Here is a 24,756-nt window from a genome sequence, read left to right as displayed (position 1 = left end):
CATAGAGCGCTGGGAGAGCTCTCTCTCAAGCACTCGCAGGTGACCACACTGTCAGATCAAAGCACTTCCACGGCAGTGCTGTCGTGGCTGCACGTTGAGGTTTTTAGTATAGACTTAGCCTGAATGAGCTCTCCCATGACATCTAGTGGTGAGCTGGGGAAGAGGATGTCAGGAGCTGATCTCGTTTACATGGGCACACCCACCGTGCCTAGGTGCTCAGCATGATGGGATTGCTTGCCCAAATGATCACTTTTGGCTGGTGTGGGATCCCCAGTCTCCTTGTTATTGGGACAAGGGTAATAAATGGTTATCCTTGGTGTGTGAATCCAGGGCAGCAGAACTGTACTTGGCATTGGCTGATTGAGGGACTCACCCTCAACTAAATGGCAGTCACTAGGCAGGGGACATGGGCTCCAAAATCTAGTGAGATTGGCTAGCTAGCCACTCACTCACTCGCTCCTTTTTTTTCTACTGTTCTATAGCAAAGTTAATTTGGGTTTAATTGAGAGTTTTGTTATATAGCCCAGAGATTAAGTCACTGATATTTAGGTCTAAATGTTAGATTTGCTTTGGGATAGTGTCTCTGATGTGAGAGACTGCCTAGTGTGCACCCACAGTGGGGTTCCCACACTCTAACAGCTGAAATTGTGAGAGCTGTACTAAGTGGGGAGAACCTAAAGACATCCTGATGGATTGGTGAATCAATTAGCCAGCAGAGTGGCTGGGAGGGAGATCTTGTGATAGGGTGGTTGGGGAAGAGAAGCAGAGTGCTAATTGTCTTGCAAGGTAGCTGTCAAAGAGGTATAGTGATCGGCCAGCTCGGTGGCTGATGAAGAGGAGTAGCAAGTGAGTGCCTGGGCAGTGTAACTAGTAATGTGCCTGGGTGAGAAGTGAACTCTGCAGATGCATCTCTGGACTCTGGGTCTGCATTGACCCAAGGACAACAACTGTGAGTGGGGTGCAGAGAAGGGACAGGCACATTAAAGGGACTTTTGGTTGCTGGACTTAAGCACCTGAGGGGAAAGGACACTGCCCAACTTACTTGGTGGTGGGTCTTTGGCTCATTGTTTATGTTTATGAACCCTGTTTGCGGTGTTTCCCCAAATTAATGCTGGGTTATTTCCCTCCTTTCATTAAAAATTTATTTCTACACTGAGACTTTGTGCTTGCAAGAGGAGAAGTATTGCCCCTCAGAGGCACCAAGGAGGTGGTGTGTAATTGTCCCAGGTTACTAGGTGGGGGCTCAAGCTGGTTTTGTGTTGCATTGATGAAGAGAAACCCCTAGATATTGAATCCGGCCCTTGTTGCTGCCAGTTCCAACAGGCAGAAGGTTTACAGGTGACAGTTCTAAAGGTGCAACACCCAGTTCCAGCTTTCACACGTACAAAGCACAGCTCCTTTCTGCTTCTCTGAATTACCTGCTTCCGTCCCCACTGGGAAATCATTGTAACAGACATTTCCCCTTCCCAATTCTTCAGATACTTGTAAATTCTCACACAGCACTTCAGGCGAGAAAACCCTGGCTGGGACTTTCACAGCTGCCTTGGGGGGTTGCACACTTGGTGCCCATTAATTTAAACAAAAATTGAGTATTCAGATCCCTTAGGCAGCTTTGAAAACCCCAGCATTGCTAGAAATGCCCAGATCACTGACGGCCAATTTCTGCCCCTTGTGATCAGAGGAAAACCTACAGCTAAGCACTTGTACTAGAATAGAGAGTTTATTGCCCTGTCCCTGTAGCAGGATCTCAGGGCTTGTCTACACCTACAGCACTGCAGCTGCACCAGTGCAGATGCGCCACTGGAGTGCTTAGTGGAGACCCTACCTACACCGACAGGAGAGCCTCTCCCATTGGGGTAGGTACTCCGCCTCCCCAAGAGCTAGGTCGGTATCACTGAGTTGCTCACAGGTGAGGATGTAATTATACCGACATAAGTGTGCAGCATAGACCCAGCCTCCAGCTGAGTTAATTTACTTGTCTACACTGGCAAGTTACTGTGCTGAAACTTTCTCGCTCAGGGGTGTGAAAAATCCCCCCTCCCCCATGAGTGCAGCAAGTTTTTCAGCACAATAACTCCCAGCACTTCCAGACAGGCTCCCAGCACTGGGAGCTATGCCCCTCGTGGAGGTGGTTTTCCTACATTGCTGGGAGAGTTTTCTCCCAGTGCCGGCGCGTGACCACACTGTCATGTTAAAGCGCTGCTTCAGCAGCACTTTAAGCTGCTAAGTGTAGACAAAGCCTTAGGGCTTGTCTACACTTACATTTTATAGCGCTCTAACTTGCTGGCTCAGGGGGGTGAAAAATCACCCCCCTGAGTGCAGCAAGTTTGAGCACTTTAAAGCGCTACTGTCGCTATTCCCCTCGTGGAGGTGGATTACCAGGAGCTCTGGGAGAGCTCTCTCCAAGCACTCGCGCACGACCGCACTCACACTTCAAAGTGCTGCCGCGGGAGTGCTTTGAAGTTTCTAGTGTAGACATAGCCTCAGTGTAGATAAGGTAATTGCTAACCTCTCCATTACTTTCCCATTCGCAGTTCCCACTCATCTAGATGGGGCGGGGGAGGGGCATGCACAGACTGGGGGGGCAGAACTGGAACTGAAGAAATCCCCTCTCTCCTCCTACTTTCTGTTAGTTTTTTCTTGCCAAGTTACAAATGTCACCGCTCCAAGCCCAGCTCACCGAGCCCCACACGGGTGTTTCAATGTAAGCAGGGATGATCCCTGTGGAATAGTTCAGAGTCACATTCGATTGGGATCCTTTAGTGAGCGTTGAAGCGGTGAAGCCATTTGACACTTCTCGGTTCAAATATGAAGTCATCATTCACCCTCCTCCCGAATCCGATTGCCCGAAACTCTTCTGAACAAGGAAACAAAACCCCTTTAATCCCTGTATCTTTACTTTTGTTTTTCATTTTTATCTCTCCCCCCACCCCAAATTCCTCCCTCTCATTACTTCACCTTTCGCTCTGTGTTGCATCCATAAGCAGTAACTGGCCAGGACAATGAGAACAGCCAGAAGAGTCAGGCTCACCCATACAGACACCATCCAGGGATTGACTCTCGGGAAAAACAGCTCTGCAAGAGAAGGTGCCATTGACTTGCAAGCAAACACCACATAGAATTAAGGCAGGACACTGAGACTGTGGTGACACTCTGAGTAGTTAAGACTCTCCCAGGGAAATACACAGGGAGATGTGGTTCCTCTGTGCTTTATTATTAAGTCAATGAAAGTCCAACTTTTAGCCTCATTAATGGGGTAGAGTGGAGCTCTGCTATGTTACACCTGTCCCCCACTGGCATTCAGGCAGTCCCTAGGCTAAATAAGCAGTCATGGGATAAGAGGGAAGGTTCTCTCATGGATTGGTAACTGGTTAAAAGATAGGAAGCAAAGGGTAGGAATAAATGGTCAGGTTTCAGAATGGAGAGAGGTAAATAGTGGTGTCCCCCAGGGATCTGTATTGGGCCCAGTCCTATTTAACATATTCATACACAATCTGGAAAAAGAGGTTGTGGCGGGGTGACCACTCCGCCATGCCTTGAAGGGCTTAAAAGCAGCCCTGGAGAGGGCTGAGGTGGGGAGAAAGCAGCTACTAGGCTGATTGGGGAAGCAGGTGCAACTGGGCCATGCCTCAATCAGGCCACAGCTGGCCCTATAAAAGGCCAGTGAGCCAGGAGCTGGCAGACACTCTCTCTAGCTTCTCTGAGAGAGAAGGACCTGTCTGCCAGGGAGCTGAGGAGGGTACCTAGGGCAGAGCAGTGCTGGGGAAGGGCAGAGGGAGCTGGGGAGCTCCAGCCTAACAGAGTCCCAGGCTGAAAGCTGAGGTGAGGGCCCACGAAAGGGTACTAGGGCTGCAGAGGGGCAGCCCAGACCTAGGCAGAGGCAGCTGGTCCAACCCCCTTGCCGATGATGAGTGGTACAGACTGCAGTCTGCCCCAGGGAGCGGGGGTTAGACAATGACTGGCAGTAGCCACTGAGGCAAGGGAGGGATAGGGAGTTGGGGGTTCCCCTGGTAGGGGAGGCCCAAGCTAAGAGAGTACTGCCAGGGGGCAGAACCCTAATCTAGAAGAGCACCGGGGTCCAGGAGGGACACGGGGGCCAGCAGCGGGCAACACACCGGATCTGCAGAGGGCGCTCTGCGCTGGAAAGAGCTGATTCCCTAGACGACCAGCAGGAGGCGCCTCAGTGGTGAGTTGTCGCCCCACAACAGGGGTAAACAGTGAGGTGGCAAAATTTGCAGATGATATAAAACTACTCAAGATAGTTAAGTCCCAGGCAGACTGCGAAGAGCTACAAAAGGATCTCTCAAAACTGGGTGACTGGGCAACAAAAGGCAGATGAAATTTAATGTTGATAAATGCAAAGTATTGCACATTGGAAAACATAATCCTTACTATACATATACAATGATGGGGTCTAAATTAGCTGTTACCACTCAAGAAAGATCTTGGAGTCATTGTGAATAGTTCTCTGAAATCATCCACTCAGTGTGCAGTGGCAGTCAAAACAGTGAACAGAATGTTGGGAATCATCAAGAAAGGGATAGATAATGAGACAGAAAATATAATATTGCCTCTATATAAATCCAGGGTACACCCACACCTTGAATACTGCGTGCAGATATGGTCGTCCCATCTCAAAAAAGATATATTGGAACTGGAAAAGGTTCAGAAAATGGCAACAAAAATTATTAGGGGTATGGAACGGCTTCCGTATGAGGAGAGATTAATAAGACTGGGACTTTTCAGCTTGGAAAAGAGGCGACTAAGGGGGATATGATAGAGGTGTATAAAATCATGACTGGTATAGAGAAAATAAATAAGAAAGTGTTATTTACTCCTTCTCGTAACACAAGAACTAAGGGCCACCAAATCAAATTAATAGGTAGCAGGTTTAAAACAAACACAAGAAAGTATTTTTTCATGCAACGCACTGTCAACCTCTGGAACTCCTTGCCAGAGGGTGTTGTGAAGACCAATACTATAACAGGGTTCAAAATGGAACTAGATAGATTCATGGAAGGTATGTCCATCAATGGCTATTAGCCAGGATGGGCAGGAATGGTGTCCCTAGCCTCTGTTTGCCAGAAGCTGGGATTAGGTGATGGGGTATGGATCACTTGATGATAACCTGTCTGTTCATTCCCTTTGGGGCACCTTGCATTGGCCACTGTCAGAGGACAGAATACTGGGCTTGATGGACCTTTGGTCTGACCCAGTATGGCTGTTCTTATGTTCTTCTTATGCTCCAACTGATCCCCAAGCTGCAGCCAGTGCAGACTGACCCTCATAATCAGAGAGTTGTGACCAGCTCCCTGACACCCCCAACTCCCCTGTGCTCAGAGGGGCTCAGCGACACCAGAGAGTCTGGCCCAAAATATGTTAATGCAGGATTTTAATACAAACAAAACTTGAGCCTGGAGAATCAGAGTAAAAATTCCTCCAGATTCCTGTTGCCTGGGCTCTCGGGCGATGCTGACAAGAGGGTCTTTGCTATGTGAGTAGTGTGGTGTATTGAAAACTGTGTAGAAATCACAAATTGTCACTCTGAATCTTGAGGGGTTTTCTGATGCTGCTTGCAGGCTAGGGGGCTCTGCTGGGAGCGGGCCTCTGGGTCCTCTGCAGTCACTCTGCAAAGAGCCAGCATAGAGCAAGGTGGGCTGTGTTCTGCCTCGCTGCCTCAGGGAGCAGCCTGCTTTGTCTCTCTCTGTATTTGGCTGTTCTGTGTTAGAGTTCTGGATTTTTGCGAATAAAGCAGCGTTACATTGCAACCTTCCAGGAAGAGTATTTGTTTTATTTCTAACTCTCTGTTGGTATGCTGTGAACACAACAATCATGTGATACCAGGCGCACCATAAGCTTATCAGCAGTGCAGCACTATGAGATCTCAGATGAATAGTGATTAACATATGCAACATAGTTATTATTATAGTGATGAACTACTCATTCTGTATTAACAAAGTTATTTGGTAGATAATAATACAGAAAAATATGAACCTTTTTTCTAAAAATTAAGATGCTTTTAGCTAAAAGTTGGTTTCTGCATGTTTTGGGCCTGATCCTTTATTGTTAGCACTGCCAAAACTCTCATCAGCCTGGTTATGCAGGGAAGGTAGGATCTGTCCCATTGTGTGACCGTGAAATAAAAAAACCACAATGTACATTCATGGCTGATGCTGGCTGTGGAGCTCTGTGATTATGACTTTCTGTGCAATTAAGCACAAGTTACGACCTGATCCTCAGTTATGACTTGGGCAAAACTCTCATTTAAGATGACTGGAGTTTTGCCAGAGTCTGAACTGCAGTACAGGGCCCAGAGTGCAGCTTTTATACTGATGTGGTATTTTCAGATACAGACACTCCCCGGGTTATGCAAGACCCAATTTACACAAATTCGCACGTACAGAAAAAATTCCATAAGCCAGAAAAGGATTTTCAAGTTGTGGAAATTTTTGCGTAATGTACAGGTATATGTTTCTGACTTACGCAAAATTTGAGTTACGCAAGGCTTTCCTGAATGGAACGATTGCATAAATCGGGGGGCGTCTGTATAATCTAAGTAGCAATGCTCAAACCATATCCAGGGCTCTCTTGTGCTAGTCAGGAAAAATGACTTAATTGGCTAGATTTTCATAAATACTGAGCACCCAGCAGCTCTCAGTGAGAAGAAAGGAGAATTCCCTCCAGGGGTGAAAGTAACTTAAAGGACTTACCAGTACTCCAGAGTCCTGAGCAGGCGGGCGTGGCCTCAATCAGAAGAGACGGGGCCTTTAAATACCCAGGCCCTTTAAATCAAGATTTAAATGCCCCAGGGCTCCGGCTGTGGCTGGGAGCCCCTGGGCCTTTAAATCACGCCCGGAGCTACAGCTGCAGAAGCAGCTGGGAGCCCTGGGGCTCAGGGGTGATTTCATAGAATCATAGAATCATAGAATATCAGGGTTGGAAGGGACCTCAAGAGGTCATCTAGTCCAACCCCCTGCTCAAGCAGGACCAATTCCCAACTAAATCATCCCAGCCAGGGCTTTGTCAAGCCGGGCCTTAAAAACCTCCAAGGAAGGAGACTCCACCACCTCCCTAGGTAACTCATTCCAGTGCTTCACTACCCTCCTAGTGAAATAGTGTTTCCTAATATCCAACCTGGACCTCCCCCACTGCAACTTGAGACCATTGCTCCTTGTTCTGTCATCTGCCACCACTGAGAACAGCCGAGCTCCATCTTCTTTGGAACCCCCCTTCAGGTAGTTGAAGGCTGCTATCAAATCCCCCCTCATTCTTCTCTTCTGGAGACTAAACAATCCCAGTTCCCTCAGCCTCTCCTCATAAGCTCCAGACCCCTAATCATTTTTGTTGCCCTCCGCTGGACTCTTTCCAATTTTTCCACATCCTTCTTGTAGTGTGGGGCCCAAAACTGGACACAGTACTCCAGATGAGGCCTCACCAATGTCGAATAAAGGGGAACGATCACGTTCCTCGATCTGCTGGCAATGCCCCTACTTATACAGCCCAAAATGCCGTTAGCCTTCTTGGCAACAAGAGCACACTGTTGACTCATTTAAAGGGCTCCGGCCACCGCTACCGCAGCGGAGCTCCGGGCCCTTTAAATCACCACGGGAGTCCTGCCACCGCTACCCCAGGGCTCCGGCAGTGGGGCTCAGGTAGCGCTTTAAAGGGCCCGGGGGCTGTGGCCGCTGCGGGGAGCCTGGGCCCCTTTAAAGCGCCAGCCTGGGGAAGCCGTCCGGTCCAGCACGGTGTACCAGACCGTACCGGCTTACTTTCACCTCTGATTCCCTAGCTCCCTGCACTGAGAACTGTGATCCTCACAGCACACACAGAGAGGTTAGATACAAACCTAAATACTCTGGCTGGAAGGTTGCAGCATAACATGACTGTATCCCTTAGAATCCAGAACCTTAACCCACAAGGACCCCACAATGGAGTCCCTAAGGCAGCAGGCATAACTCATCGCACTGCGCTTTACGTAACACTGTGACACACTGTGCCCCATATAACACTCTGAACCCCCATGTTCACCACGGTTCTATGGTTATGATATATTTTGTACAAAGTATGCCTTGTGAGGTATCACTTGAAAATTCATAATTCAATGAACATCATTGTTCTGTTAAAATGTGTATGTTAACATTGTATGTGGAGCTATGAGATTTTACTATGTTTGTTAGTGAAATATATGGTAATTCTGGGGAATATCCACAGACTAGCTCCTCAGAGACAACAAAGAACTGACGACAGGTGATGGAAAGCTATTAACTGCTGAGGCAATCATTTGCCATCAGGGGGACTGTAAACAAAGGATTTGCATATCATCCCCAGTGACATCTCAAATATTACACACACGGCTGGTGTGAACAAGAAATTTACAGTTCTCCGGATAGACTCTTTGAATCTCACATACACAGGGTTTGTGTTTTGTCTACATCCCAGTGGGGAGTAATCCTCGAAGAGAGGAGGAGGGTATAAAATAAGAGACAGTGATCTTCACATTACCTCTCCTCCCCCATCTCTACTCACAGCAATAAGATTGCTTGAAAGTCAGTAGGAGAATCATTGAACTGTGTGGGGGTGTGGGAGAGGGGTGGAAGAGTTGGTCCTAGCTGGAAGGCTTTCCAGTTAGTTTGGACTTCAGTAAGTTTTTGGGTGTGAGAAACCTTTTTGCTTTCAAATCTTACTTAGCTTGGTAAAGTTTAGGAATTAGTTTTTGGTTTTATTTTTTATTTATTTTGTAACCAATTCTGACCTTTATGCCTTATCACTTAAAATATACCATTCTCTAGTTAATAAACTTATTTCATTTTTTTACCTTAACCAGTGTGTTTTGGTTGAAGTGTTTGGGAAATCTGTACTCAGGATAACAAACACCCCAGCAGAATCATTTCCTTTGATGAAATGACTGACTATTAAAGATTGTTCAGTAGTGTGCTGGACACTACAGGATGCACATTTCCGGGTACAAGGCTGGGGAATTTGAGAGTGTCACCCTATATGTAGTTCATAAGTGGCTGGGAAAGCATTCATGTAACATTGCTGGGAGTGACTTTACAGGCTAATGGCTGTGTGTGAGCATAGCCCAGAGAGGCTGTTTTTCACTAGCAAAGCCATGTAACAGGCATCCTGGGCTGGAGAGTTAAAGGGACACAGCAATTCAACTGTCCAGACTTTACCCTAGGGCATGTCACAAACAGGACTTTACTTCTTAGAATCCAGAACCATAACACACAAGAACCCAAACCAGAGAGGGGCTGCTCCCTAAGGCAGTGGGCACCTTGCTTTACGTTGGCTTGTCTATTGGCACAGAGAGTGCACAGCAGGCTGGGGTGTAAATCCACCTTGCACTAGCCTGCTGTGTGAACCCTGCTGCCGTGCACTGAAAGTTCCCTGGTGTATGTAGATCTGTTCCCATTTCAAAGCGGGGCAGATCAAAGCACACTACGGAATTATGAATGCACATATCCGGGGCCACACAGACAGTTAGTGTGCACCAGATTTACACCCCAGCTTGCCACAACCTAACTGTTCCTGTAGACAAGCTCTGATTCTGCTTTTTTACAGAGCTCTCTGTTCTGCAAACAGGACCTGGCAAACACCCCTCTCTTAAAGTGACAACTTGCAATTCCAACACAGTCCTCACTACACCACAAGAACAAAAAGAATTCCCTCCCCCACCCTTACTGAGAAGAATGATGATTACTGGTGTGACGTTAGACTCCATATTCTTTATGAAAATACGCTTATGATATGGATATGACATAACTGAGATGTACTTTATGCAAGTAAGGTATCATTTGAAAGGTTGTGATTTATTGAATGTGATTATCCTATTTGTATCCATGCATCTTTTTTGTATCTGAAGTTAAGAATATTGACTATGTATCTATATTCCAACTATACTACTTAGGGTGACACCCACTGCTAACACTTCAGGTACAACAATGGAAAACCAGACAGGGCTGATGACCCATCAGTGAGGACAATGGACTGTGAAAAGGCTTGGCCTTCCTGCGGATACTCCATAGTGCCACTAATTCATGGACGCTGTGATGCTACAGAGTCAGGTGACCTGGTCACCTGATACTAACCTCCATTTTGGACTGCTGAACTTTTCCATTAGGAGTTGGGGGAATCAAACAAAGGATTCCCACCTTATGGCAATCCTATATAAGGTGGAGGATGGAAACAATCAAGGTCTTCAGTTCATTTCTCCTCTGCTTCCCCACCCAAAGAGACACTGAAAAACACCTGGAAACAAGAACTGCTTGACTCAGGCTGGAAAGATATCTGGCCTGTGAAGGAATCTACCTAAAACCAACCACTATATAGGGTGAGGAATTGCTATATGTAACCAATTTCTTTAGTGAATCTAGCTTAGTTTGTGTGCTTTGTTTTATTTTCTTAGTAATCTGCTTTGTTCTGTTTGCTAACTCTTTAACCTCTTAAAATCCATCTTTTGTAGTTAGTAAACATATTTCTTGTTTATAATCCAGTTTATATAATTTCTAGGGGTATGTGTGTGCATACCTTCCTCCACATTGAGGGAAGGGGCAAATTTCATATAAATTTGGGTCTGCACTCCAAGGGAGATGAACACCTGGGGCTGTGGCAAGTCCTTTAAGTTGAGTCTTCCCAGAGCTGATCTCATGTATCATTCTGCAACAGGACGTGGCCCTGCCTGTGTGCTTGGCTGGAAGAGGCTTGTGAGCCTGGCCCAGCAAGACCAGGTAAAGGGGACCCAGGCTGGTAGAATAGACTGACTCGGTGGCATCCCAAGGGGGTCCCACCCATCACAGCTGGGTACTGAGCTATTATGAAAATGTGGCCAATGGTGTCCCAGCCTGCAAGGTGCTAAACACCCTCAGCTGCTACTGGACTCAAGGTTTATGTCTATATTGCAATTAGACACCCGCGGCTGGCCCGTGTCAACTAACTCAGGTGCGCTTGGCTCAGACTAAGGGGCTGTTAAATGGCAGTGTAGACGTTCAGGCTCAGGCTGGAGACCAGGCTCTAGGACCCTGTGAGGGTCCCAGAGCTCGGGCTTCAGCCTAAGCCCATCTACACTGCCATTAAACAGCCCCTTAGCCCAAGCCACTTAGCCTGAGCCAGCTGGCACGGGCCACCAGCAGGTGTCTGATTTCATTGTAGACATATCCAGAGAGAACTGAGGTTGCTCAGGACTTTCCAAGACATGCTCAGCACCTTGAAGGTTCAGGCCAATGAACAGGAGACACAGTGATAAATACTCTCCGCTCATGTCTGCAGCATCTCAGTCTATCCATGTGCAGCACAGACAGACACTGACCTGCTACTGAAATCGCTGACTCTCTCTTCTGGTTGAGTCGGAGGTTCCTGACACAGCAGGACACTTTCTGGTTAGACTCCTCTGGTATAACAATGGCAATCTCTGTTTGAAACAGGTCATCTGCCTCTGGGGTTATTTCTTTAGCGGCTGTAGGTAAGATCTGCCCCTGGAGATCTCTCCACTGAGCCTCGGGCTCTGGGTACCATCTGGATGATCGACACACGACCCGGATCCCTCCATCCTGATGTCCCTCCACAGAGATGACAGGATCAGAGCCCAAACCTACAAAAGAAATAAATGAACTTGTGATAATCCTGCAGTGCCCAGTAACAAGCCAAAAGCTTTATTACACTGTTATCAAAAGCCATTTCCTGTTAAACTAATAATCAAATGTGAGTCCATGAGTGTGGTTGGTCAGTTAATCTGGTCAGATTCATATTTGATAGACAGTAAAATTAATATTAATGTCAGGGCCGTTCTATGCACAAATTTGTTCGTTTAGTTAAATTGGTTTAGTTAATCAAGTGCAAATCCCTGTATGGACACTCTTAAATCAAGAAGGAATTAACTCAAGCTAAAGCAATATAAGCCATTTCCAAACTCTTTTAGGAGTGTCCACACAGAGCTTTGCACTAGTTCATCAAAACCAGTGCCCATGTATGTGAAGACAAACATTGAATTAATTCACAAATAAAAACCCCTTGTTATAGGGTTAATTAATTCACAAATAAAATATAGGTTATTAATTCACAAATAAAAAACCCTTGGGTTGCTTGGCAGTGTCTTGTAGCCTTCCAGAATAAATAAGTGAACAGCAGAAAACTGATACAACTGAAAGCCAGGAAATACACTCAGCAGAACAGAAACACAAACACTCAACAAGGAAATGTAGGGTTAAGGTAACATCTCTCACACCAGATCACACTTGGGGGGTTTATTATTGATGAGCTAAACTGAAATAAAATTATCTTAATTGAAACAAGAGTCTTGTACCTTAATCAAAAGTGTGAATTCAAACAGATTTCGTTATTACAGGGTCAGTGTGTGTGTGCAGAGAGGCCCTTAGGCGGTTTGGAAATTTCACACAGACCATTCTAGAAAGGAAAACAACCTACAAAGAGAGATAAAGAAGCTACGAGTGGCTGGAGCCTTCCCCATATGGGATTCTTGACCAGAAGAGCACAGGCTATGGAGTGCTCTCCCAGAAGGGGTGTGACTCACAAGGCTTTGGTCTGACCGACTCATAGGAAATGCCCAAGAGGCACAGACAAGGACTGAGATTAAAAGGCCTGATGTTAAAATTCTATGGAACCCCCCATGCTTCTGTTGTTGTTCCTTTTAAACAGCCCACTGACTGCAGCTAGCTGGGGACTCGCAGGTAAACAAAGGGAAAAGTTCATGAACCCTTGCAGCAAGCTCAGTAGGGCATCTCCAAGGGTGGGGGCCAATTCCACTCCCAAATACAGTAAAAGCTGTTTTATGCGGCATGTTGGGGCAATGGGGGGTGAAAAATGCCAGTTAACTAAGGGAGAGGGTTTGAGTGCAGGACTGGGGGTTGGGGCATGGGAAGGGGTGTGGAGCGCAGGCTCTGGGCGGGAGTTTGGGTGATGGAGGGGGTTTGTGGCAGGGGGTTGGGGAGCAGAAAGGGGGGCAGGGTGCCAGATCCTGGGGCACTCACCTCAGGCGGCTCCCTGCAAGTGGCAACCTGTCCTTGCTGCTCCTCGATGGAGGCATGGCAGGTGGCTCCATGCGCTGCCCCCACCCCTCACTGAGGGAACCGCAGCCAATGGGAGCTGTGGGCGGAGGTAGCATGCAGATCCTCCTGGCCACCCCTCTGCCTAGCAGCTGCTGGGACAAGTCACTGCTTGCAGGGAGCCACCCGAGGGGAGCGTCCACCATATCTGGCACCTGCATCCCCTCCCACCCCGCAACCACCTGCCCTGAGCTCCCTCCCACACCCAAACTCCCTCCCAGAGCCTGTGCCCCAGCCCTACACCCCAACCCCCAGCCCTGCACCCCCTCCCATACCCAAACTCCCTCCCAGAGCCCACACTCCATAACCCCTCCTGTGCTCCAACCCCCTGCCAGCCCCGCGCCAAGCGGATTATAAACTGGAATTTCAATGATGATCAGAAATGCCAGTTTATAGAGCTTTCTGGTTGGTGAAGTGCCAGATAAAACAGCATTTACTGTATAAAGAAAAAAAGTTGCCAAAATCTTAAGTTAGTTTAGCCAGACTCAGAGAGTGTCAGCCATACCAGATCTCCACCCTGAGCACGATAGTCACAGGCCTGTTTTACTCATTGCAGCAAGAAGATAACCACAACGACAAGAATATCAGCCTATTGGAAGAACTGAGTGCTTGCTGCTTGTTCAGCTCATGGCAGCGTGGTGATATTAATGCCACGTCAGTAATGTATGTTTTAAATGCACAGGATTTGGGGCCTGTGAACCATTTGGTAGTGAAGAAATCTGTATGTTTGATGCTAATTTCATTGTTGTTGTTTGCAAAGCATTTGGATATAATGATAAGATTGTGTCTAGATTTATGAGGAGTCTCAGTTAACCCTCAGCTTGTCCTCTTATGAACCTAATGATTGTTTTAGTTTGAGCAGCTTTACTCCATTGTGGTGTCTTGCTCCAGTCTGGAAGAAATTCAGGCTATGAGCATCCATGACTGTCCAAATGTGCATATTTATCTCATGTGTTGTTATGCCCTGGTGGGAGCTCTGCTGTCCAACCAGACCGAACCCACTCACTGTTCCTGCAGTAAAATGGAATTACAGTGGGTGCTTGTGTAACTAAAGTTTGGTGGGTTACATGTACAGTACACAAGGGAATGCCTTGTGGTTATAAAGTAATATCCAGTCATGGCCATGATTGGCAGCTCAGGTTACCCACAGTTGATAGTTATTGTGCTGTGGATGGCAGTGAGTGTCTGGAAGGGTTTTAAGTAGAATGTAACATTGTCAGTGCATTAAAATGATGAGATACACAAATTACAAGTGTATTGGAATTATTGGCTATGATGGTCTGCCTTACAGCAGCAATTAGTGGCCCCAGTCTGGGGCCCTACACACACATCACAGGAGACAGTCTGTGCCCCAAAGAGTTTACAGTCTAAACAGGCAAGATGGACAAAGGGTGAGACAGGAAACAGAGACTTGCCAGTCCATGCACAGCTCAGTAGCAAAGGCAGGAATAGAACCCCTGTCTCTTGACTCTCAGTCCACTGTGATATCCACCAGGCAACCCTGTCTCTCATTTAGGGGTGTTCTAGCTTATGTGCACATGCTTCATATTGTCCACTAATCGTGGGGAGCTGCTACATAATCCTGCAGTTTCCTGAGGAGGAACAAGAGACTGCTTCTCCCTTTTATGAACACAGACAATGCCTCTCAGCAGGGACAAAGGATTGGATCAGAAGAACCGTTGGAAGGAGCTGTGCACTGCTTAACTGATGGGCAGGGAGGCTAAAGTCTTCCACTACTTCCACTTAGTTACAAAGATAATTTTACAATCATTTGTGACCCCCTTGGGCAGAGGAAGTGCTGGGTGTTCCAAGAGAAGGATAGTGGAAAAAGGGAGAGCAAGAGGGTGTGTGTGTCTGTACCTCCTGACAAGAAGTCTACAGTGAGCGGGTCCTCGCCTAGTGAAGCAGCCGAGAACCTGCCCAAAGCCCAGGAGGGACAAAGTGGCTGACTGTGGACACCCCAGGATGGGAGCCAAGAAGAGCACTGTGCCAGGGAGGAATCACCTGAGAAGGACAAACCAGAGCCAGACCCAGTTTTGCTGTCACCCAGAGCTGTATGGGGCTGTGAGTACTGGGGCTTGTGACTTTGCATTGGGATTAAGGTGGGAGGCTGTTAGCTAGCTAAGTGGGGAGGTTGTTGCTCTGTGGGGCTTTGCAGAGAGCAGCAGAAGAGGGCACTGGAGGGGTTTGCTGTGGAAAATTCATTGGTGTCAAAGACGACCAGGAGCACCCAAGACTCACTGCTGCACGGGAACTCAGCCCAGGACTTCTGAACTCTGAGTGTAGACACAGAGCTTGGTGTCTGCCCTGTGACACTGTGCTTGGCATCTCCCATTTTTTATTGTGGTACCACTAGACCCATGGGTCCTTGGATTGACTGTAACCTCTTTTACCAGTGCGCCCATATTTTCCCCGTTATTTTTCTACCTTCATCCCTCTGTAAATACATATTTCCCTTTCCTATACTCACTGATCTATTCTGGTGTGTGTATATTTACACCGGTGGGGTTTGGAACAGGTGCCCCTGGGGTGGAAGGGAGTTACCCCACTGTGCTCCAGTGTGCACCTGTTCTTGGCCAGAGCCGCTCTGCAGAGCAGACTCCATTTTGGCCATGAGGGCTATATAGTTACATATTAGTTCCCACAAACTACTTCCCAGTGCAGAATTACAGTTTCCCAGCAGGGCCTGGTGCCTTTCCAAATGCAGAGAGCAGCTAAACTTACATTCCTGAAACCCAAGAGATACAAAGTAATGGCACACAGAGCCCCAGCCCTGCAACCTTAACTCTGCCTCCTGGGGCTGGCAATAGGCACGGGGAGCGGTTCAGTGCACATGGTGCCATAATACACAGGCATGAGGAAGGTGCCATTGCTGGTGTTGTGTTTCTCGGATTTGGATGCCAGCATCACTCTGCCTGCACTACCACTGCCTTCCCCGTGTTCAGAGTAGCTGTAGTGACTGGGGGAGGGGTTAGTTAGAGCAGGCTGGCAGAGCTGTCACTCAGGTCACTGTGATATGATGAGAGGGATCACGTATGTGTCTCATTGCACTGCCGAGGTCTATAGGCTATGTCAGCAGAAGTGCAGTGGCTCTTAACCTTTCAGGAGTCTGATTTGTCTTGCGTACCCCCAAAGTTTCACCTCCCTTAAAAACTACTTGCTTACAAAATCAGACATAAAAATACAAGTGTCACAGCCACTATTACTGAAAAATTGCTGACTTCTCATTTTTACCACATAATTATAAAATAAATCAAGTGGTATATAAAATATTGAACTTACATTTCAGTGTATAGCCATAGAGCAGTATAAACAAGTCATTGTCTGTATGAAATTTTAGTTCGTACTGACTTTACTGGTGCCTTTTACGTAGCCTGTTGTAAAACTAGGCAAATATATAGATGAGTTCATGTACCCCCGGGAGATCTCTGCGTACTCCCAGGGGGAGATGTACCCCTGGTTGAGAACCACTGCTCTAATGACCTCAAATTTAGGCCACTAACCGTACCCCAAACTCCAACGAGCCACAGAAATTTTCAAGACAATCTGAGTATGAGTGTGGATTTTAGAGCCCTTAGGAAAAAAGCAGCTGTTAAACTGTGAAGTAGAACAAACCTTAACCAGAGCAGAGCTACTGCCCCACTATAATGAGAAAAGTCAACCGTCATCTCACAATGAACCCTCAGACTCCACTTATTACCCTGTTGAAGACGTCAAAGTATCAGAAGAAATTACTGACCTGCCACCTGCAGTTCCAATAAAGCTTCTTCATAAGAGACACTGGACTGAAAAAAACACTTGTACTGTCCATCGTCGGAGGGTCGGATATTGCGTATTCTCAGGGAAACTCTCCCATTGGTGATGTCGTCTTTCAAGAGCTCAGTTCTTCCTTGATATTTCAGCATCTGTTCTCCATACTGATCCCGCCCACCACGGTACAGGTGCACGACTTCAGAGTACTTGGATCGGAACCATCTCACCTCCATGTTCTCAGCACTCATCCTGGGGGAGAGGCGGCAGTACAGGACGGCCTCCCCACCTAGGGAGGCAATGACTGGATGGTTAGGTCCAGTCACTGTGAATTGTGCTGTGAAATGTACAAAATAAAATGGAAATTAAATCGGTGAGTGGCTGGGGGTGGCATTAACTCAGCAGTAAGACTCACAGTAAGAGAGCACCCTGGGTTAGAAGTGAACGCCATGCCCCATGCCGTGCTCTAGGCAAGTCTGTGAGTTCAGAGAGTCACAGGCTTGGGGTAACTGCACCTCTGACCCCTCTGTGGTCTGCTCAAGGAATGTCTCCTTAGGTCTCAGGCCTCCAGCCGTCACCTCTCTCTGAACAGGGACCCATGGCCCTCTCCCTCCACACTGGGGTTTCAGACCCCTCAATTCACTGTGGTTTTCCCAGCAGTGATCAAAGACCAGCATTTGTGCTTTGCTTTCTCTCTCAGGGCTATGAACAGCTTGTGCCAGCGGCTACCAATAACCAAAAAGCTCTTCCAAAGCAGAGAACATTTAAGGAGAAAAGCCTGACAGAGAAAAGTTACCATAAATCAATCAAAGGTCTGAACACATGTTACATTTGTGCCAAAGGATTCTCATCTGGCACATGGGACTCACTGGTAGGGTTCAAAGTCTTTCAAACCTTTCTGTAAAGGTTGTCCCCTTGGTTAACAGGTCATGTCACTTTGTAGCCCAAGATCTTGGGTCTCTGGTCAGTTCAAATCCAGCTTTTAAACCAAAAATCTTTGTTCTCTTGGGCTTCTGGACCTGGTCTCAAGGCCGGGCTTAGAGAAAATGGTGCCCTGGGCAAACTTGTATTTTGGTGCCTCCCACCATCACTCTTGGCACGCACAGTCTTCCCACTTCCCCATCACCTCCTTGCCCCACTGCCTCCCCCGAGCGCTTAATTCATATTGAAAGAGATGCTAGAGCTCAGTCCCGGCACTGGTAGGGTGGCCTGATAGTGGTGGCTGCTGGTTGGGTGTCCAGCTCTGAAGACAACAGTGCCACCAGCAGCAGCGCAGAAGTAAGGGTGGCATGATATAGGGTATAATGCTACCCTGACTGCTGCTATGACTCGTGGTGCCTGGCACTCAGCCTGCAGCTCAAGGCAGGCTTTACACTATCACACAGGGGCTGCATCTTGCCAGAGCCCGCAGCCCCTTGGGCCACTCCTGGCTCACCGGGTGTCATTTCTGATTTTGGGGAGTGGGGGCAACTTTAACTGTGATTACAGGGACTACTTAGGTACCTGAAAACTCTAGGGTTTGTTTTTTTTTATATAACTTAGTAATTAGCTGACAGGAGCACTGTATCTATTTCCTAGAGGTAAGCAGGTTCTGAATGAACTCTCCCCTGACAGCTAGCTGAGAGGGGGAGAGACTTCAGGAGCAAACTGTATTTACATGAACACACCTACTCTGCGTAAATATCTAGCAGACCGGAGCTGTGTAGCTCCAAGTGATCAACTGTGGCTGGTGCTGGGTTACAGATCACTTTAGTACTGAATGCAGGGGTAGTGAAATGCTGTTATCAATGTTGTTGTCTTTATTGTCTGAGTAGAAGGGAGCAGAACTGTGCTTAACTTGTCCCAAATGAGGGGTCACCCTGAGCTGAAAGGACCTCGCTAAGCCAGGGACTGGAATGCCAGCCCTTCCTGTGAAAACAGAGCAGGAGTGGGGGCAGATGTTTTAGTTAGGAGGTATGATGCTCCTTAAGGCTCCCTGGTCTGGTTTAACTTGTTCCTTCCCATGGTTCAGCGATAGTGCTAAATAGACTTCATTAGGAGCCTTTTGTTATTTAGTGTTTAAAAGAGCTGATAATCACTTCTGGTGGGACAGTGTCTCTGCCCAGCCTCAGAGCTAGCAATCACTAAAAGCTGGATAGAACCTCAAGAGACCGAACTGTCAAGGTCACAGCAGACACAGGTGGCAGAAGGTGATCGGCAAGAGGAACAGGGGCTGGTGAGGTAACTAGCCAGAGCAAGTGCTCAGAGGGTAGCTCAAGCCAGGTGCCTTCTTCCCTGGGTGGGAGGTGAACCCACACAGATGCACTTCTGATCCCTAGTCCCTCACTGGCCAAGGACAACGGCTGTGAGTGAGGTGTGGTGAGGGAGCAGAGAGGGGAGCAGAAAAGGAACTTTTGGTTGTAGAACTCAAGAACTTGAGGCAGAAGACACTTCCCTACACACTCTGGGGTGAGTGTCCTGCTCACAGTTTTATGATTATGAATCCTGCTTGTGGCATTTTCCCTAATTAATGTCAGCTGACTTCCCAGCCCTTCATTAAGTTTCTTTTCCACACAAAGGCCTGGTCCACACTAACCCCCCACTTTGAACTAAGGTACGCAAATTCAGCTACGTTAATAACATAGCTGAATTCGAAGTACCTTAGTTCGAACTTACCGCGGGTCCAGACGCGGCAGGCAGGCTCCCCCGTTGATGCCATGTACTCCTCTCGCTGAGCTGGAGTACTGGCGTCGACGGCGAGCACTTCCGGGATCGATCCCAGAAGATCGATTGCTTACGGCCGGACCAGGAAGTAAGTGTAGACCTGCATTAAGATTCTGTGCTTGTGAGTGGGGAAGTACTGTCTCTCAGAGGATCCCGGGGTGGTGTGTAATTTGCCCAGGTTACTGAGTGGGAGCTCAATTCTGGGTTGTTGACGAGGAACCCCTAGATATTGAACCCGGCCCTGGTTGCTGCCGACTCCGCCTGGCAGAAAGGTTACATATAAAAAGAAAGAAAAAATATATACAAACTCCAATTAAAGCCACTTTTTAAGTTTATATGTAAATTTAGAACAATCAGGAGATAAAACAGCGAGATATTCCCAATCCCAAGCCTTGAGCTAACAGGTCTGGAGCTTTAACACAGATATAAGAAACACAAGTTTGATACTTTGTACTCTATCTTTAGTAGAGATAAATAAAAATAAATTAAATCTGCTCACTTTTGCTAACAGACACAATCTCTTTTACTGCCATTATCTACTCTATTCTAGTTAATTGTTCTTCACTCCACTAAAAAAGTATTTACTTAATTAAAAAAAAAAAATTCTCTTTTATTACCAATGGGAATTTAGTTTTCTAATTATGTTTGCATTCATGTTTACCTATCACAATCATGTACGTGACTCACTAACATTTGATTCCATCATTACTATTAGTATCAGACTTGGATGTGCATTTATTTACATGTAAGCAGAGTCATTAGCACACAGGCTTGTGGAAGCTAAAGTGGGCTATCTGAGGCCCTTTGGAGGGAACCAGTGAGTTGGTATAATAGGGAGTGTGATTTGTCGGGACGACAAATTCTCGGCTGGGGGGAGGATGTAAGCAGAGTCAGGATGAGCTCTACCCTGACATCTGGTGGTGAATTATGGCGAGTGTGGAAAAGAACTCCAGGGGCTGATCTTATTTGCATAGGCACACCCACTCGCCTGGCAGGAAACACAGCAACTGAAAGTGGTTACTTTGGCTGGTGTGGGATCCCCAGTTTCTCTATTATTGGGGCAGGAAGAATAAAGTTTTGTTACCCTGATTCTGTGAATCAAGGCCAGTGGAACTGTTGTATGACAGAAGGACTGAGTGAATCCGTCACCATTACCTAAGTAGCATTTGCTTGTCAAGGGGCATGGGTTACAAAACCCAGTGAATTGAGAGAGGATGGGGACAGGTATTTGTACCTGATGGTATGGGCCCCTGCTGAGGGTCCAAAACACCAATTGCACCATCTCCTCTCTCCACTGTGGAATATCAAAGCTAACTTTGATTCCCTTAGGAGTCTAGTTACAGGCTGCTGAGCTGAATTCACTTTGGGCCAATGGTGCACCAGCACTGGGGCTCCCCTACTATACTATGAGCTGAAATCACAAAAGAGCTGATGTTATTAAGAGCTGAGATCACTGAGGCTATGTTAACTAGTGGGGGAGCCTGAAGCTATATTGCTCAGCAGCTGGTGGAGCAATTTGTGGGGACGACTGGAGGAGCAGCGAGCGGTGTGGAGCCTTGTGGGGCCGGTTGGAGTGGCCCAAGGAACGGCGAGCGGAGCTGTTTGCGGGGACGGCTGGAACGGCTCACAGGTCGGTGAGCGGAGCGGAGTGGAGCGGAGCAGCTTGTAGAGCGGAGCAGTTCGTGGGATGGCAGGAAAGTGGACTGGCTCGTGGTAAAGGCTGCGGCGGAACCCCCACGGAGAAACAGACGGCTGGCCAGCCTCGGATCACGTAAGGTGCCCCTTAACACCCTGCATGCCCCCCCCTTTTACTCTGGGGCTGCACTGACCAGGGGCAGAGACTTTGGGGGTTGTTGAACTTTTGGGACTTTGGGTGGTTGCTGGACCCCAGAGACTTTGGGGATGTTGGACTTTGGGGACTCTGGGTGATTTTTGGGTTGCTGGATTCAAGAACCAAAGGGAAAGGACACAGCCCAATTTGCTGGGGTGGGTTTTGCTCATGGTTTGTGTTATGAATCCTGTTTGTGGTGTTTTTCCAATTTTATGCTGATGTCGTTTACCTCATGTCATTAAACATTTTCTGCTACACTCAGACTCCGTGCTTGCGAGAGGGGAAGTATTGCCTCTTAGAGGTACCCAGGGGGGTGGTATGTAATTGTCCCAGGTCACTGGGTGGGGGCTCGAGCCGGTTTTGCATTGTGTTATTGAAACGGAACCCCTAGATACAGAACCCGGCCCTTGTTGCTGCCAACTTAGATGGGCAGAAGGGTTACATACATATGAATTTTAAGTTATTTTACAGGTATAACTAAAAATGCCATTTGAAAATAAGTGACCTTCATCTGCACAATGTCTAAAGTTATGTGTTTAGCTTTTGTTGTTGTTGTTAAACTGGCACTGCTAAGGTGAGTACAAGCTAAATTTACGTTTTAGAAGGATACTGTTATTTGATTGTACCACTTTAAATAATGAATGGCAAAGCACAATATGGTAATAAAAGTACTAATGAGAATTACTCCAGCCAGGACAGGTTGGGCATTTTAGAACTCATTACTCAAAGACTTAAATTTAAGCATAAGAGAGAAATAAGATTATGAAATGCACAGACACGTAAATAAATAAATAAATAAATAAAATAACAGCACTGTTATCCTTAAGGAACTTTGAAAGAATACAATTACAGGGAATATATGTGCATTGTGCATTTCGACAGGAAGTACCAAAAATTAACAACAACAATAACAGTAGTACAAGTGTGTGTTGAGGGGAGAGTTTGTGAGTGTTGGGGAGTTTGAGAGACAGAGTGTGTGGGGGAGGGAGTGTGAGAGACAGTGTGTGTGAGAGAGAGAGAGAGTGTGTGTGTGTTGGGGAGTGTGAGAGACAGAGTGTGTGTGAGAGAGAGAGTGGGGGGAGTGTGAGAGACAGAGTGTGTGTGTGTGTGTGAGAGAGAGACAGAGAGTGGGGGGAGTGTGAGAGACAGAGTGTGTGGGGCTGGGAGGTGGGGTTACAATCCCCAGCCCACAAAGGTACATATAATATGTATAGAAGCCATGGATAACAGGGACATAAAATACACAGAACGTTCATAAAGGGAATTTGACAGTCCCCAAAATGGCTGCAATATCTGCCACGCAGAGTTCACATGTGAGTGTTAGACACTGTCTCTATTATCTCTGAATGGGGCTCAACACGTGTCATGGGCGCCCTGGGGATAATGGTGCTGGGGGCCTGGGTCTCTGATACACCAACGTTTTTTCATGCTGCTCCAGAACAGGGGCCTCCTCATCTGCAGGAGGGGTGATGTAAAGGCCGGCAAGGTGTAAAGAGATGAAAACAGATCATCACTACACAGGCGATGGCTTCAAAGGTAAAGTCAGAGGCCAGATAATGGAGGGGAGAAGGAGGCAGATAAAAAAGTGAAGGAAACAGACAGCTAGTCACTGTGGAACTGCACAGGAGGGGGTGGGGAGGGGGGGGTGTCTCGGTGGAGAGACTCAGCATTCAGAGAGAGCCAGTTAAATTAGCAGGATGGAAACCACAGTAGGATGGAACCAAAATGCCCGAGTAGCTGTGCAGGCAGCCCCAGGGGTGGAGTGGGTCACTATGAGGGGTTCACGGAAGGCACGGGATGAAAAAGCCAGCAAACATCCTCACTGTGAGATGAGGTCTAGCTCTGAGTCCTAGTCAGATGTGTCTAGTGCAGCATGAATGACTTGTGGGTTGTTACTTCTAAACTGGAGAGTCTGGGATTCAGGACTCCTTCGTCACTGAAGAGTCTGATTTGTGATGTATACGGTCTGGCAGTGCAGTGTCTAGCAATTGGCGGTGTCTTTTTAAATAGTTTCCGAGTCCTGTAGTGGTGCTCACTGTGTTCTGTGTTTTTGAAGCTGCCAGAAATCAGCCAGAGCAGTAGGATGGATGTAGCGTCAAGGCCTGACATGATGTTGTATAGATAGTAACCATGGTTACTAGAGACCCAGCTGTGCCCTGTGCTTTCTCCATGTTGTGGGCAGGCTGAGCAGATGTGGTTTGTAAGACACGGCAGTGATGTGAGATGGATGCTGATGACCAGCAATACCAACAGCAGCAAACCCAGCGAGGAGGCAGGAGCTCCTACCTGACACCAGCCTGTGAACCTGTAGAATGAGGCAGAAAGCGACATAGCCAGGCAGAGCGGAGCTCACTGTGGAGCCGGGGGAGAATGAGGGAACCTTCCCCATCATCGTAGCTTGGTCTGGGGAACAGGAGAAATAACAAACCAGACGGTGAGTGAGTGGGATGCAGTGACAGTGCCACAGTTGTCTGACTTTCATAGCCCTGGTCCATGGATCAGTTATGTTTACATTAGCACACTTCCCAGTATTCATAGACTAAGGTCAGAGGGAACCATTAGATCATCTAGTCTGATCTGTGCCATGGGCCAAACACTCTCACCCATTTACCCCTGTACTCAGCCCAAACTTGTGTTTGACTAAAGCATCTTCCAGAAAGTCACCAACCCTTGATCTGAAGACAGCAAGAGATGGACAATTCACCACTTCCCTGGGTAGTTTGTTCCAATGATTAATCACCCTCAGTGTTATAATTCTGTGCCTTATTTTTAATTTGAATTTGTTCAGTTTTAACTTCCAGCCATTGGTTCTTGTTATGCCTTTCTACCCTATATTAAAGAGAACCTTAGTACCCTGTATTTTCTCCATGAAGGTGTGACAGATGGTTAACTTTACTGAAATATTTTTATGAACTATCAGTAGGACTCTCTACCGTTCCCCTTGGCATCGCTACTGCTTTGGGGGAAAGAATTGCTTCTCTCGCTGGGACTAGGCTGAACAGGCCAGAGATCTGAGCTGTAGAGCCACTCAGAGTGTCTGGGCTGGAATCAACACATATCAATGGAAACAATGAGGAGTCCTGTGGCACCTTAAAGACTAACACATTTATTTGTGCATAAGCTTTCGTGGGCTGGAGCCCACTTCTCAGATGCATGAAGTGGAAACTTCAGTGGGCAGATATATATACACATGCAGAGATGGGTGTGTTACTTTGCTGTGCGGAAGACCAGTGCTAACGAGGTCAATTCAATCAGGGCAGATGTGGTCCTCTCCCAACAGTTGATGAGAAGGTGAGAAAACATTATAATAAAGGAAGCTGACAAAGGAGGTGCTGTAGTCATCATGAATAGGTCGGATTACGAACGGGAGGCTGCCAGGCAACTCTGTGACACCACGTTCTACAGGCCACT

The 24,756-nt window shown here is 47.3% G+C and overlaps 1 protein-coding gene across 1 annotated transcript in view; it reads right to left on the bottom strand.

Annotated features, from left to right (window-relative positions):
- Positions 1 to 23,737, bottom strand: part of LOC113409680 (butyrophilin subfamily 1 member A1-like) — a 348,144-nt gene extending 324,407 nt beyond the window's left edge. Inside the window, exons 1-3 of the mRNA XM_029914256.1 lie at positions 23,632 to 23,737; positions 16,801 to 17,148; positions 11,309 to 11,590 (exon numbers count right to left, since the gene is read on the bottom strand). Coding sequence (XP_029770116.1) covers positions 11,309 to 11,590; positions 16,801 to 17,148; positions 23,632 to 23,737 — 736 coding nt within the window. The remainder of the gene's footprint in view (positions 1 to 11,308; positions 11,591 to 16,800; positions 17,149 to 23,631) is intronic.
- Between the last annotated feature and the right edge of the window lie 1,019 nt (positions 23,738 to 24,756).

Source organism: Terrapene carolina, unplaced genomic scaffold (genome assembly GCF_002925995.2).
Source record: "Terrapene carolina triunguis isolate 2854851 unplaced genomic scaffold, T_m_triunguis-2.0 Scaffold33956, whole genome shotgun sequence".
Lineage (NCBI taxonomy): Eukaryota > Metazoa > Chordata > Testudines > Emydidae > Terrapene > Terrapene triunguis.
This window is presented reverse-complemented; position numbering and strand designations above follow the sequence as displayed.